This window comes from Bos taurus, chromosome 18, assembly GCF_002263795.3.
Source record: "Bos taurus isolate L1 Dominette 01449 registration number 42190680 breed Hereford chromosome 18, ARS-UCD2.0, whole genome shotgun sequence".
NCBI lineage: Eukaryota > Metazoa > Chordata > Mammalia > Artiodactyla > Bovidae > Bos > Bos taurus.
Genome location: NC_037345.1, coordinates 10,434,795 through 10,448,496, shown reverse-complemented (window position 1 = coordinate 10,448,496; position 13,702 = coordinate 10,434,795). Strand labels below are relative to the sequence as shown.

The following is a 13,702-nucleotide window of genomic DNA, read 5'->3' as shown; positions in this document are numbered from 1 at the left end:
GCAACGGCCACGCCCCCGGCGCGTGCGCGGGTCACGTGGGGGCGCGGCCCGGGGAGCTGCTGCGGCGGCGGTGACGGGGGCGGCGGCCGCGCGTCTTTGGCGGGACCAGCTTCGAGGCCGCGCCGTCTCTGCAGGTACCGCGCCTCCCGCGCGCATCCCCGGGTCCCAGACCCTCCTAGGCTCTCTCGGCGCCCGGCGGAGCTTCGGCCCGTCTGCTCGCTCTGCGCCCCACCACGCCCCCCGGGACCAGTGCCCTCTTTGCCGAGACCCCCGGGACCCTCGGGCCCTGTCGTCTCTCCATTCCCTGGGACCCCCGCCCCCAGCAGCCCTCCTTCCTGGCCTGTCCACCCGGAGCGCCTCTTCCCCAACTCCATCCGGGCGTTGCACCCATGAGGAGACCGTCTTCTGGGCCCGCCCCTCCCCTGGGACCCGGCCGACCTGGGGCCCCACCCACCCCGAACGCGGGCCCATGTCTTTCCCGGACCTGACCCAGGTGCTCCCCACGAGGCTCCGAAAGGCACGCATTTGTGCTTCTTTATTCTCGCTTCCAAAGGGACTCGGTCTGAGTAGGGTTTGTTGTCTTCGTCTTTGTTCTGAATGAGAAGTAATTCAGAATAAGGGCGCTCTTGGAGAAAGGGCCCCACCAGCTCTCCAGCGGCCATAGTTTGTTGCGCCCTGCCCGGTGCTGGAGGGGAAGGGTTATGGGGATCAGGGAGGCTGTCGCTGTTCCAAAGGAACGTGCAGCCCGGCGAAGCCCAACCCAGCGGCCCGCTTGGTAATGTCAGCAGGATGCCCGCCGGGGGGTCTCAGAGTGGGGTTCGCAAGGCAGGCCCCTGGACTATAACAGACCTTGATCTGAATTCCCACCGCCCACTTCTTAGCTGCAGAGTCCTGGCCGTGCCACTTCACCTCGGTAAGCCTCAGTTTCCTTGTCTGTAAACTGGGCATGATTACAACTCTGCCTGGAAGGGTTGATGAGAGAAGTGCCATGATAGGAAGAAAGCACTTAGTGGATGGAGTCTTTTGCAGAAAGCCAGATTTTAACCCTGAGCGCTGCAAATAGACAATAACTAACATTATTGAACATTAAATTACAGTGGCTGATAGCCAAGGTTTATTGAGCGCTGATGTTCCCAGGCTCTGAGTGCTTCATATGTATGATCTGATTTAATTTTCATTATAATCTTAGGCAGGAAATATTAGCCCCATATTTGCAGGTGATATAAGGAAAGCTCCGTGAAGTAATGAAGTAACTTCACCCAAAAAGTTACCAAGTAATGAAGTAACTTCACACACAGCTCTTACATGGGGAGCCTGGGTTCAAATCCAGGATGTCTGTTTTCGGAGTCTGTGGTTGAGATCACTACAGTAATATTCCACAGACATAGAGCTCAACAAATTGTTTTTTTAAAGCAGATTTTTTTTTGAAATAAAAGTCACATAACAGAATTCACCATTTTAGCCATTTAAACGTGTGCTGTTCACAGTAGCATGTTCACTGTCCACAACCATCACCACTGTTTAATTCCAGAACATTCCCAAGAAATCCCACCGCATTGGCAGTCAGTCCCTATTTCCCACTCCTCCCGCCTTGTGGCAGCCCTCCTCTCCTTCTGTCTCTGGATTTGCGTTTTCTGGACATTTCCCGTACATGGAGTCATATAACGAGTGGCCTTTTGTGTCTGGCTTCTTTGGCTCAGCATACTCTTCTCGAAATTTGTCCGTATCGTAACATATATCCATACTTTGTTCTTTTCATTGCTGAATAATATTCATCATGTGGAGAGACCACATGTGTTTGTCCGCTCATCTGTTGTTGGATGTTTGGGTTGTTTCCACTTTTTATCCATGCCGGTTTTTGTGTGAGCCTAAGTCTTCAGTTATCTTGCGTCTGTACCCAGGAGTGGATGCTGTTATGGTTCTAATTCTCAGACCTGAAGCTGAGGGGTATTGGATCTTGGACAAGAAGGCCCATGTTTTGACTCTCTGCATGTAGTTTACGTTAGTGGCATACTGAAACTTGGCACAGGGAGGTAAGGAAACTCCAAAAAGTCAGGATGCACCAATAACAGCTTCATCAAAGTGCTGATGCAAAGTTGGAGCAGCTTCTCAAGTTATTTCTGAGTGAAATTTGAGCTTTGAACACAAGGCATTCTTTGCTTCTATTTGGTAAATAAATACTGTATACCTAGCACCATGCTAGGGCCTGGGGAGGAACAGTAGAGATGGATGTGACCCCAGCCTCACACCATCACAAGGCCACAGGTGGATTAAAGACTTGAATCTGAAAAGCAGAATTGTAAAAAAAAAAAAAAAAAAAATTTGGAAAATAATACGGAAAAATATCTTTCTGACCTGAGGCTAAGATGGGATTTCTGAAATGAGATGTAACAAGCATAACCCATGCAGGAAAAAGATTGATAAATTGGACTATGTTGATGTTGATACTAAGACATTCATTTCATCAAAAGCACTTATATAAAGAGACAAAGCATACAGAGGGCTAGTATCTAGAATGTAGAAAGAATACTTAGAACTCTGAAAGAAAAAAAAGACAACACAATAGAAGGTCACAAGGGGACTTCCCTGGAGGTGCAGTGGTTAAGACTCTGCATGTCCAGTGCAGGGGGCTTGGGTTTGATCCAGCATGCTGTGTGGCTCAGCCAAAATAAATAAATACAATTTTTAAAAATTAAATTTTTTAAAAAGTTGATTTGAAAAAAAATAAGATCGAAAGCTAGAAATAGGCATTTCATAGATGAGAAAACACAAACAGCACATAAACGTCAGGAGTGCCAGCCTTATTAACAGTCAGGAAATGCCAGTGCAGATGATGGTGAGGCCCCATTTCACAGCCAGCCTTTGGCAGGAGGTGAACTGTTGGATGTTGCCAGCCATTGAGAGGAGGCAGCATGAGCTCATACTCGCTGCTGGTGGGCGTGTAAAGTGGCTCAGCTGCTTTGGCAGCATCTGGTTGAACACATGGATGTCCGGTGGCCCAGCAGTTCGACTCTTAGGCCTGTCCCTTTGAAAACTCTTGTGCATGCACGAGAATGTTGATAGCAGTGCTGTTCGTAGTTGTAAAGTCAAAACCAACAAGAACAACCCATCAGCAGTAGACTGGACATGCGAGTTGTGTCTGTGCCATGAGTGCAGCAGTGAGAGTTTATGGCCTGCAGCTTCGGAGGTGTGCCTGGGTCTGGAAAACAGCCCCAAGTGAGAGGAACGAGTCACCAAAGGATACGTGGGCTTGATTCCTTATGTAACGGGCAAAACCAGGCAAAACGGAGTACTGTTATTTCAGAATCTGTGGTAGGGTGGTATACAACTATTTCCAAAGAAAGAAGAGAGCAAGGGAATGATTACATCAGAACTTATGCTATGCTAAGTCACTTCAGTCATGTCCGACTCTGTGTGACCCCATAGACGGCAGCCCACCAGGCTTCCCCCTCCCTGGAATTCTCCCTGGATTCTCCAGGCAAGAACACTGGAGTGGGTTGCCATTTCCTTCTCCAGTGCATGAAAGTGGAAAGAGAAAGTGAAGTCGCTTAGTCATGTCTGACTCTTAGCGACCCCATGGACTGCAGCCTACCAGGCTCCTCCGTCCGTGGGATTTTCCAGGCAAGAGTACTGGAGTGGGGTGCCATTGCCTTCTCCAACATCAGAACTTAGGAGAGTGATTACCCCAAGGGTGGCGGAAGGGGTTGTGACCAGGGAGGAGGCATTGGGCCTTCTGAGACTCTGATTTGATTGGTGGAGTTCTGTAGCCCTGTGAGTGTTTTTTTAATCTTTGAGCTGTGCATAATAGACAACTTCGGTGTACATTTTTCCAATTTTCTTAAATTGTTGTTGTTTAGTTGCTCAGTCGTGTCCGACTCTGCAACCCCATGGACTGCAGCACGCCAGGCTTCCCTGTCCCTCACCATCTCCTGGAGTTTGTTCAGTCTTAGGCCCATTGAGTCGGTGAAGCCATCCAACCATCTCAACCTCTGTCTTCCCCTTCTCCTCCTGCCCTCACTCTTTCCCCGCGTCAGGGTCTTTGCCAATGAGTTGCCTCTTTGCCTCAGGTGGCCAAAGTATTGGAGCTTCAGCATCAATGCCGGTTTGGAATTCATGGCACATGAATTTTTACTTTTAACTTTTAAAACCTTTGGTCTAATTTTTTTGTTAAGTTTTCCCCAGCTGAGTGGTGAAGGAAAGGCATTTGCTGTTTGTTTTTGCTTGCAGCTTGTTCTGAAGAGAAGGCAGAGCAGCTCCTGGAGGCCCAGAGCTGGCAGAGGAGGTAAGAGCAGACTGCAGGTGGAGCATGACTGGGGAGAATGACTTGGGCAGGAAGACTGAGGACTCTGTCATAGTCAGGCATCTTTTCTGGAGTTTTTCCGTCTCACATTCTTGAGAAAAATGGTGTTCAAGGAGGGGTCGAAGTTCCCTTAACACAGCTTCCCCTTGGGGTGAGGTCATTCCCCAAGGCACATGTGACCTCCTTTTAGCTGGAACCTTATTACAGACACGCCTGCCATGCATTTTTCCGCACAAGTATTTCTTTGGCTTCAATCTATTAGACCTTGATATGTGGCGTCCAGTGTTTTACTGAAAACATTGTAGCATCTTAGACATATACCCACCTGTCATTTTGAAGAATAGATTTAATGTTCCAAGTATCTAGTTGTTTGTTGTTTTTTTTGCTTATGGTTGTGTTATTTCTAACTTTATTACATTTTCTGTGCATACAAGTATCATGTTTTTCATTTACTTTCCTCATGGCCTACTCTTTGAGTAAGTGTGACAGATGGCATGTGTCCACTATAAAAGCGTTATTTCAGGAACTCCCACCTTAGGATGGTTGGACTCGGAGTCTCAGTTTTTATGTTCTTCTTTGTAAGGAGCTAGTGTTTTTGGTCACTTCTCTGGGAATCTTGAATCAGCTGTGTCCCGGGAAGCAGCCATTGTGACTGGGAGGGGCCTTTCCAGCCAGCACCTGCCCCCCAGGATGTGGCTCTGGACTGCCACGGTGTGGCAGGGGACCGTTGGGGAGGTGACCCGTGCCTGCCTCGTCCCTAGCATCTGGAAGCTTTGAGAGGCGCTCGTGCATAGCGTACAAAGAGGGGATGCCTTTGAGGTGGAGCATTGTGACCCTGAGGGCTTCCCTGGTGGCTCAGTGGTAAAGAATCTGCCTGCCAGTGTGGTAGCAGTGGGTTTGATCCCTCGGTCGGGAATATTCCCTAGAAGAGGGAATGACAACCCACTCCAGCATTCTTGCCTGGGAAATCCCTGGACAGAGGAGCCTGGTGGGCTGCAGTCCACAGGGTCACAAAGTGTTGGACACAACTGAGCGACTAAGCACAGCACAGGACAGGCTTGTAAAGTTTAATGTTTGAGGGGTTATATGCTCATTGTGGGGCATTTAAGAATCCTACTGCCTGTTTCTTGAGTTTTTTATCATATTTCTTTCGTATGTTTTGTTGGTTTGTAACTTGGCCTACACATTCATATGCATACTCAACACACACACACACACACACACACACACACACGTATTTACATTCAGCAGTTCTTTGTTATTTCGTGCGCCTATTAACCAGTGTGGTGTCATTCTTACAGCATGTTCCATTCCAGAGGTGAATTTGTTTTCTTCACTCTGCAGACCTTGGTTGAGCTCAAATTGCATTGCGGTGGAGTGGGAGGGAATTCACTTATTCTTCCTTAAGCTTATGCCAATTTTTGCTGCTACTGTCAGGGATTTTTTTCTTAGTTTCAGAAAAAAGCTTAAGTTTTTTTCGATACAGATTTCTAGGAGAGGGGCCACTTCCAGAAATTTTATATAAATTTTGTTTTTGGCTTAAATCTATTTTCTCTTACGTACTATTAATAAATGCTATATACCCTTGTGCTTGTGCATATCTGAGCTCCCTGTAGTTTAACTGTGGTCGTTCTGATCTTTTTGATACCTGACCCTCACTGAGAGCTCGTGGTTGGCTCAGGCCCTGGTGACTCCCCTGGTCTGGTCTAGAAGGAAATTTATCAGCCTTGGTCGTGCCCAGCCCTTCTCTGCCTCTCTGACTGCAGGTGCACACACGTATACACCAGTTCATATGGCATTTAAGTTGTTTTGTTAGATGTCAGTCTCTCCTCCTAGGCAGTCCTTTGCTTCATCTTTGAAACCTTAGCATCCATCCCAGTACATGGCACATAAAGATGCTTGCTGTGTGGGTACTACAAGAGTCATATTGGGCTTTTCTCTCCCCAAACACAAGGGGCCAGGCAAGGATGATGGTGTGCCAGTGATGCCAGCTAGATGAAGCATGCTTAGCCACTGTCATTTCAGAAAACAATGTCTTCAGGTTCGGGGAGTATCTCTTTTTAAAATGTACATTTATGAACATTACTTATACATGATGCAATTTACATTAAAGAGTATTAGAGCATAGTTTTGTCTCAAAGTGAGTTGTAAGGTCTTTGAGGCTGAAGTGTTAGTCGCTCAGTCCTGTCTGACTCTTTGAGACCCTGTGGACTGTAGCCCACCAGGCTCCTCTATCCATGGGATTTTCCAGGCAAGCACACTGGAGTGGGTAGCCATTCTCTTGTCCAGGGGATCTTTCTGACCCAAGGATTGAACCCTGGTCTCCTGCATTGCAGGCAGTTTCAGTATTGTCTGCATGACCAGGAAGCCCCCTTTGAGGCCAAGGCTACGTCTTAATAGTGCTTCTATTTTTCATACTTTGTCTTTACAGGGATAGTAGGTCCTCTGTGCTTGCCGGTTTTGCATGAATAAATTCAATAAAAGAAATAAACATTACTCTCAGCTGTTACGTGGATTAAAAAGTCTGCCTGTCACTAAGCTGGGCCGGGAACTCCTTAGGGCGCAGAGCATATTGTGTTTATTGTCGTATCCATAACATTTAGCTCAGTGCCTGGATTTTAGTAGGAATTTGGTAACTCTTGATAATCATGTTGACTAATCTTCTTGGATGGAAAGAACTTTGTAAGCTGCAGATGTTAAGTAATGATATCATAAATTGACTGGATCCACGGGCTACGTGCATTTGAACAGTTACTGTTATTTAAATGCAAAATTATTAAGCCCTGATGTCTCAAATGTCCTTCTTCAACCAAACTGTGTGTGTCCCTTTCAGTTACTAAGCAAAGACCACCTCTCTCGCTCCCCGCCCCTGCAGGCTGCCATGGCTGCCGTCGACAGCTTCTACCTCTTGTACCGGGAAATCGCCAGGTCCTGCAACTGCTACATTGAAGCCCTCGCCTTGGTTGGAGCCTGGTACACGGCCAGAAAAAGCATCACCGTCGTCTGTGACTTCTACAGCCTCATCAGGCTGCATTTCATCCCGCGCCTGGTGAGCAGAGCGGACCTGATCAAGCAGTATGGAAGATGGGCGGTCGTGAGTGGTAAGAGATGAGATTTCAGTTCATGCCTGATTTAAAAATGAAGTCATCTTTCCCATTTGATCTGTGTTTTAAGTTGGATGCTTCGTTCAGGGACTTAACTGAATTTAATCATGTTTTCATGGGATAAAGAAATAAAACTTCCTCTGTTATGATTATGTGCACCTTTCTCACTGCTCATCTTGGGAGGTGTTTCCTTGTGATTTTTGTCCTTCTATTGCCTCCTGTTCCCCATCCAGCCCTGCCTCCCTGCTGCTTGCTTTTCCTTCTTGCTCTTGGTTTTGAAACTGTCCTTACAAACAGGTACCACTTTCAGAAATGCTTCCCTTCTTTTAAATTTCATTTTCATTTACCATTGTTTCCTAGGAAAGTACCTCCTGACACTCACAGAGACCAGGTGAGGCTTTGAGAACAGTCTCCCACTGTGTCTCGCAGTCACCTTGGCAAACGTAAAGCGGCGCTTCCTCTACCTGTCAGAGTGTCTGGGCGAGCATTTGATTAGCTCATGTCGTTTGTATTGCAGATTCCACCTTGTGCTTGACTGATTACTCACAGAACCGAGCTTATGTCTAGTGTGACTCCTTCTCTGATTAAACCCAGACCCAGGGTATTTAAAGTCCATTTTAAGGATCACACCGTGAAATGAGTTTGCTCCCTTTGCCGGCTTGTCCTGTAGGTGCCACGGACGGGATTGGAAGGGCCTATGCAGAGGAGCTGGCCAGCCGTGGGCTCAACATTGTCCTGATCAGCCGGAGCCAAGAGAAGCTGCAGATGGTCGCTAAAGACATAGCTGACACCTACAAAGTGGAGACTGACATCATAGTCGCGGACTTCAGCAGCGGCCGCGAGATTTATGACATGATCCGGGAAGCCTTGCAGGACAGAGACATTGGCATCCTGGTGAATAACGTGGGTGTGTTCTACCCCTATCCGCAGTACTTCACGCAGGTCTCTGAGGACACGCTCTGGGACATCGTCAACGTGAACATCGCGGCGGCCAGCCTCATGGTCCACATCGTGTTGCCAGGGATGGTGGAGAGGAAGAAGGGCGCCATCGTCACCATCTCCTCTGGCTCCTGCTGCAAACCCACCCCCCAGCTGGCAGCGTTCTCAGCATCTAAGGTAACCCGTTCCCAGGTGGAAAGTGAAGTCATCATGTAGGAAAACATTTGTCACAGTGGTTTGGTCTAGTTTGTTGAGTTCTGTGTCAGCAGCTGATGTTTGCTTATGCTGTATTTTTTTCCCAAAATGACCATTAGTCTTTTTTTTCCCTCTTGATTGTTTCGAGTTCCCAACGAAATTAGTCTTTTCTTCTGTTTTATTTAACAGGCTTATTTAGACCACTTCAGCAGAGCATTGCAGTATGAATATGCTTCCAAAGGAATCTTTGTACAGAGTTTAATCCCATTCTACGTGGCTACCAACGTGGCCACCCCTGGCAGCTTTCTGCACAAGTGCCCATGGTTGGTGCCTTCCCCAAAAGTGTATGCACATCATGCTGTTTCTACCCTCGGCATTTCAAAAAGGACCACAGGATACTGGTCCCATTCCATCCAGGTAACCAGCCGTGTGCGCTCAGCTCTCGTAATTAAGGTTAAGGCATCCTAAACCTTTCCAAACGATAGATACATGGGAATCTGATGGAAACCTGATGCTGGAAGATGAGGATCATAACTTCTGATTCTCAGATCTTAGTGGTTCCAGTTCAGTCACTGAATTCTCTTCTGTGGATTTATATGTTAAGAACATTTGAAAGTTCCAGCTGCATGACATCTAGAAGAGGAAATTCGCTGTTTTAATGTCAGTACAGTAAGCTCCACCCTGCCCCTCAAACCCCAGTTCTCTCTCACAGTACTGACCATGGATGCATTTTGCTCTTTGACCTGCCTTTCATTCCTGGGATATTTGGAATTCTTACCTACATGACCTGCTTTCATATCACACTGAGTAAAGATGGAATCGTATCACTGCATGTAGGTGTGTCCTGCCTACTTAGAGGAAGGGGGGTGAGTGGGTGGGGATCCCATTTCTGTTCCCCAGAGAGTCTAGCATAGGGTCTTACGCAAAAGCGGGTACTCAGTGCAGCATCACCTAAGGTTTTTTTCCTCTTTTGTATTTAAGGTGATTGGTGATGTTTGTTGGCTTAAATCATCGCTGATCTGTGCAGTTTGTTGTCGATGGCTTTGGATTCTAACCTTGTAATCCTTTTCTCTTTCATCTTCAGTTTCTTTTCGCACAGTATATGCCTGAATGGCTCTGGGTGTGGGGAGCAAATATTCTCAACCGTTCTTTGCGTAAGGAGGCCTTATCCTGCAAAGCTTGAAGCCAGATGATGGTTGGGAAGTTTGACCAATTCGTGGGAGCCTGCAGTATTCTACATTTGGAGGAACACATGGAATTTATCTTCTGCATTTTTTTTTTCACGACTGATTATTTAGCATACTCTTGACTCATCCTTTGCAAAACAAACATAAGCCTTTTAAGAGTGCTGTGGGAAAGCCTTCAGGGCCGCACGGAGGGCACAGGGTGAATACCGACTGTGGCTCGAGAACCGATGGAGGACACCTAGAATGTGATGTGTGCTTTTGTTTTTTAAACTTTTCAGAAGTTGTGTGATATATGTTGTTCTAGGAGCTCCAGTAATATGATACTGAAATATGATATAACTTGGTAGCTCTTACAGTCTCACATGTTTCTTAAGGGAAATTATCTATGTCAGTAGATGAATTACAGCATTGGTTTTCAAATGTCCATCAGGAAAGACTATTGAAAAGCGTTATTTTCTAGGTAAGGTTGCTGGTGTGATTAGTGGAAACCTGTATTGCATTGTGTAGCTTTAGTCGTTTGGCTCTCTGTGTATGAAATGCTGCTCCTCAACTGATACTTGGAGACCCACGTGTGTACACATGTTGTGTACATCCGGGCAACTGTATTTATTGGTAGTTTACTTTAAAAAGTATTTCTTGTCAACATGTCTTAATGTGGCACCCAAAGGGGTATTAAAATTCTGCATTATTATTTTTCACCCTAAACGAGGCCACCTAATTTTGTGCTATAGGTTTGCCATATATAATATCACCTAACAGTGTTCTGGTTTTTTTTTTTAATCTACTAAGGAATTAATTCATTCATAGATTTGGACATGTGATGACTGACCCTCAGTCATCTCTTGATTTATAGTTACTGTGGATAAGTAGTGACTTCTCAGCCTATGACCCATTTTATAACTGAAGTTTAGCCCTCTAGAACTTCTCATACCTGGTTGTGAAACACTTTTCTGTGTAATATTATTCCATCCCAGTAGCATTAATGATATAAATATCAAGTATTTATAGAATAATAGTTAAAATATGGACAAATTACGTGTGTGAAAAGACATACTGTATCTGTTGAAATCAGTCAGAAGCTCGTTCTTGATTCATGTAACAAATTTGTATGTTATAGTGAACACTTCCATTGATGTGAAGATAATTAATGCCCGATAACCACCACTCTATGGGTTTGCACTGAAACCTGCTGTGTAGTCTTTTTGGCTCAGGTCTCCTGAAGCCAAACATTTTTGAGAACCACATACCTAGTGCTTTGACAGTTGTAAATCACGAGACGAAATGACAGTATGTGCACATTTGAGATCCAGAGTTTAATGTTGCAGCGCTGATGCAGAAACCAGTTAATTGAAATCAGGACTTTTATGGAATCACTGACTCCTGAGCTGATACCCATTACAAGGGGGCCTGAGCATGCTTTTATTTTATGCCCACGGTTTTGCCAGTGACATTGCCTTAGTATTTCCAGACCTGACTTGGACTCAGGATCAGAGGTTAAATTCAGAAGCTCTTCCATCGACAGATCAGGCCTTCATCACACAAGAGGAAGAAGTGCAGTGTGGAAAGTCACATTCCAGTGATTCGACACAGAAGTGCCGACTTTGATGGCATTAGCTGGAAGCCTTTGTCATATTTGGCGTTTCCCCACCTGACAGTTAATTGATGGTCATTAAGACTAGAGAAAACTTGACTTCATGCCATATTGACTTGAACTTTGACATATAATAAGCAGCGATGTGATGTAAAAATACCATATTTATATTTAAGGTGATGTGTGGTACAGCAGTGTCTTATAGATTAGATGTTGGATCATTGTTACATGATGAGACTAAGTAAACCATGTCAGTGATGTTTTAAAATTCTCTTCTTGGCAGGATGTATGTAAATATACTGATTGGTGCAAAGTTCACGAAAGATGAAAACCAAGAATCTTCCTTAGGTTTCATCTTTCCCAGCGCTCATTTGAGAGTTATAATTGGACCACTGTAGCTGGGGTTTCTTATTAAGGATGTGGGAAATAAACCTTTGAAACAACTTGTGACCTGAAAATTTAACAATAAAAGCAGTTGCTTCTGCTTCCTTTAGAAGAGGTATTGGTCCGTATGTTTGGAAAGAGAGAAACGTTTTTCCCCCCCATAGAAACAAATATTTAAAAATTATAAAAAATTAATCTCTGAACACCTGTGACAGTAAGTTATTAAAAGCTGGTAATTCAGTCAGAAAATCATGCATAGCCATATGTCTTACAGGTCTTGAAACTACAGAGTTGATTTTTTGCTCTCATTCTCCTGATTGGTTGAATAAGATAAAGGCCGATTTTTATTCCTTGGCGTGGGTGATATGGAGATCACTGGTGGTTTTGCCATGATCCATTTTTCGTTTGGTAGGGATGAAAAGTAGCAAGTTCAAGGGGTGGGAAGAAAAAGGGAGACAGTGAGTAGAGACAGCTCTTCTGAGGAATCTTTTTTTTGCTTTGTTTTGCTTTCACCTCAGTTACTTAAAATCTTGGCACATTTGGGTTAAATGGCATCTCGAGTCTTGACACTGTGTGCATTCCGAAATCAGTCTTTCTTTCTGTGTCTCTGTCTCTGGACTGTTAACTCTTTAAAATAGCATTCAGGTTTAATAAAGATTAACCTTCCCATGGGATTATAAATGCTTTATTATACACATGAAGTGTTAGTTTAGGGAGTTACCAGAACCTGGAGTGGTGGAAAACCGGTAGACCAGGATTCTGGGGCGCTCAGCCTCCCTTGGTAAATTTCCAGGCCACCTCCTATCACCCCCCAGGCCCCCTGCAGTTTTTAGGGCTCTCAGGAGCTGCACAGTTCCCCTCCCCTTCAGTATCACATGACAAGGATGTTTGCGATTCACTAACCTACCTCTGTTCCTAACAGTGGGGCTTTGTATTCAATGGCATAGGGACTTCAAGGGCTGTTAAAAGAACCCTGTTAAGATCAAGTCCCTTATGTAGTGGTAGGAGGGGAGTGCTCTGGATTTACAAATCCAAGAGTCAAGAGTTCTCTGAAAGTTCCTAACACTGATGTGATCTCAGGGGGTGGGGAAGAACTTGATCAGGTGTGGGTTGGTCTAGTACAACAACATCTATTGAATATGTTGTGTGTCAAAGTCTGTATGTATATGCTTCATTTAACCGTCATCCTTTGAGGGAGATACTCATACTCCTTTGGGTAAGGTGAGTTCCAGAGAGCTGAGGTACAACTTGCCTAAGATCACAAAAAGCTAGTAGGTGATTTTAAGTTTCTTCACTATATTATATCAGTTTGGTTAAATCGTGTTAAAAGGAATATGCAGTACTGTGGTTTCTAATATTGGGGTATTATCCAGGTGCTGTGGAAAGGTCAAAATACGAGCAGTTTTATCTCAGGACATAGCACATCATTTGTCATCAGCATGACCTAAAACAGGCTTTCAGTCCCCCTTGCGTGCCAGCTTGGTTGTGTCCGACTGTTTTGCAACTCCATGAACTGTAGCCTTCAAGGCTCATCTGTCCATGGAATTTTCCTGGCAAGGTTGTCATTTCCTTTTCCAGGGGATCTCCCTATCCAGGGATCGAACTTGCATCTCCTGCATTGGCAGGCAGATTCTTTACCACTGCCGCCAGCTGGAAAGCCTCCATCCCCTAGTTGTGCCCAATGTCTAGTGTGGATCAGCTCAACATGTAGACATTAAGTGGGTGATTTTAGTATCTCAATCACCCAGACAATTGGGGGGGGGGCGCACTTTTAGGGGAGTTTAATACATTGATCTTTGTTTCTTCAGAACGGGTCACCGCTTGGCGTCCGTGGTCCAGGCGACGCTGGGAGGGGTTAAGAGTAGAGCAGACCGGACTTCGGGCCGGGGTCTCGCCTGTCAGGGTGGAAGTCTGGCGAGCACCCTCCGGCCTTGAGTAAGCACTTTACTCGCCAGCATCCGAGCTGCAGCGAGGGTTAAACGGGTAGAGGTTTGCAGGGGGA

At 45.6% G+C, this 13,702-nt stretch overlaps 1 protein-coding gene across 2 annotated transcripts; it reads left to right on the top strand.

Moving 5' to 3' along the window:
• The first annotated feature begins 28 nt into the window (after positions 1-28).
• HSDL1 (hydroxysteroid dehydrogenase like 1) lies at positions 29-11,812 on the top strand. 2 transcript variants are annotated; one of them, NM_001098871.1, is made up of 6 exons: positions 53-134; positions 4,228-4,282; positions 7,176-7,401; positions 8,075-8,520; positions 8,728-8,955; positions 9,623-11,812. In NM_001098871.1, the coding sequence occupies exons 3-6, from the start codon at positions 7,182-7,184 to the stop codon at positions 9,719-9,721; spliced, it is 993 nt and encodes a 330-aa protein (NP_001092341.1). In that variant the 5' UTR covers positions 53-134; positions 4,228-4,282; positions 7,176-7,181; the 3' UTR covers positions 9,722-11,812. The 2 variants fall into 2 exon arrangements, with proteins under 2 accessions (XP_005218443.1, NP_001092341.1); XM_005218386.5 differs by lacking the exon at positions 4,228-4,282 and having other exon boundaries at positions 29-134.
• The last annotated feature ends 1,890 nt before the right edge of the window (positions 11,813-13,702 follow it).